Raw genomic sequence first — 1976 nt, forward strand, 5'->3', positions numbered from 1 at the left:
CTTTTGAAATTATGAATACATCCTTTAAAGTATAATAATTTCATTTTAAGAAAATATAATAGTAACCTTTCTATCACGCAATTGAAGTTCTTTAGCAATCCGCCTTTTTAATACTTCTTTGATTTTTTTTCGCAATCGCATATTATTAATAGATCTCTATTGATTTAAAACAAAACTTTAAATAATTAACTTTTTAGGAAAATAAATAGAACATTAGCAGTCTTTTTTTATCGCAAAGAAATGATCTTGTATGCTTTCTTTGCGTCTTACAATATTTCCATTTGTTCGATTAATTTTGTCAAATATCTGGAACATTGACTGTAGAAATATTTCATTTAAACCAATTTCTATGTATTTGTCTTTTTCTCTAAGGTATTGCATAAAAAGAGTTTCGTTTGAGCCAATTTCTTTCAGTTTATTTGCCAATGCTTGGGGTGAAGGGAAATCTAGAGCGTTTATAAACGTTCCGTTAGGTATATATTCCGCTGCATTTTGTGGTCCATTAATCACTGGTATAACATCTAAATTACCCAAAAATATATTAAATAATTTTTCTGTCGTGTAGTATTTACAAATGTTATTTTCAAAGGCAAAATAAAATTTGTAATCACGAGAAAAGTTTCGCAAGCATTCATTTAGTCCTGGAGTTGGACTAAGACAAACAGCGTTCCCACAAGATCCGAACATATCGACCTGTATATAATTCTTTAAATTAAGTATGTAATCTTTACGACGAGACGGCACTGGACAATGTCCTGACATCCAAACACCAAAATATTTCTTCTTCTGAAATACCTCCGTATAATTCTTCACCAAAAGGGTCGCCCGTTTCTTAAGTATTCCATATGGTCGATATATATCCGAATCCATGCGATAAGACATCAGCCAATCCAGACTATTATTCCATTTTTGGTAATGTTTATTCATGAAGTTAGGAGCTTCCATAGTGTTAAAAACCCATATCTGACACTTTGTTTTATTAGGTGGCACCTCACCCATAGTATAATGTGTAAATATTACAACATCACTCCTAGATAAATCTCTTATATTATATGTAAAGATCCATTTTGGGTGCTTTTCATGTGTTTTAAGGCTTGTATAATTCAACGCATTAATTAAATAGGATGGGATATTGTACCACAATATTCTCCACTCTGTTTTATTTATCAAAGGGCAGTTTTGTGGAGTGCTAATAGAATGTTCTTCGAAATCCAATTTTTGATACATAAATTCAAACATGATGAATGCTAATCCAATAAATAGTAACAGGACAAACATAAAAATGAATTTTTTCATCTGCGAGAACCTGAAAAAGAAGAAATAAATATTTTCCATGAAAAAGGTCTAGTATGTGGATATTTTATTTGAATTATAAAGGCTTGAACAGTTTTTAAAACATTATATGTATTTTTTTAAAGTCTTACTATATGCCTAATGATTTGTCTTTCTGATGATTTTATCACGTGCACACGAACTTGGTCTTTGTGTCATTCTGAATGAATTATTAAGTTTAGTAAGGAGGTCATATACATTTTGAATTTGAAGTTATTTCGGAAGGAAAAATGTCGAAATTTAAGCATTATTCAGTCAGAATCTGCCATCTTTAAATGCATTCTGTTTTGGTCCAAATAAATGTAATATGTAAAGTAATGTAAGAAAATTTTGAAAACATTTGGGCTTTAAGTTTCCTTGTATTATGTTTTGAAAAAATACATGTACATAAAATCAAAAAAATAGATGCAGAACTGTCAAGCTCCCTGGACTGAAAATATTGGGATGGTCGTCTGTCCCATTTTTTTTTCTAACCATTGAGCTACAAATCTGCAGCTATCAAAACCCCAGGCTATTTGCATGTTTTATTATATTTATCTTTCTTCAGAAATTTAGATACATACATTTTAAATTTCAAAGACTTCTATTAAAAACTGATAGTCAATCAGAGACAACCGAGATAACTTGATACATGTTATTGTATC

The 1976-nt window shown here is 30.1% G+C and overlaps 1 protein-coding gene across 1 annotated transcript; it reads right to left on the minus strand.

Moving 5' to 3' along the window:
- Positions 1-213: 213 nt before the first annotated feature.
- LOC133188711 (alpha-(1,3)-fucosyltransferase C-like) lies at positions 214-1241 on the minus strand. Its single transcript, XM_061324209.1, has one exon. The coding sequence runs from the start codon at positions 1237-1239 to the stop codon at positions 214-216; it is 1026 nt and encodes a 341-aa protein (XP_061180193.1). The 5' UTR covers positions 1240-1241.
- Positions 1242-1976: the final 735 nt, after the last annotated feature.

This window comes from Saccostrea echinata, unplaced genomic scaffold (genome assembly GCF_033153115.1).
Source record: "Saccostrea echinata isolate AGI-Se365-2 ecotype Australia unplaced genomic scaffold, CSIRO_AGI_Sech_v1 ptg000016l, whole genome shotgun sequence".
NCBI lineage: Eukaryota > Metazoa > Mollusca > Bivalvia > Ostreida > Ostreidae > Saccostrea > Saccostrea echinata.

Bases quoted from the DNA above. Each gene is read 5' to 3' on its own strand.
- LOC133188711 (XM_061324209.1), bottom strand. From the start codon at position 1,239: ATGTTTGAATTTATGTATCAAAAATTGGATTTCGAAGAACATTCTATT.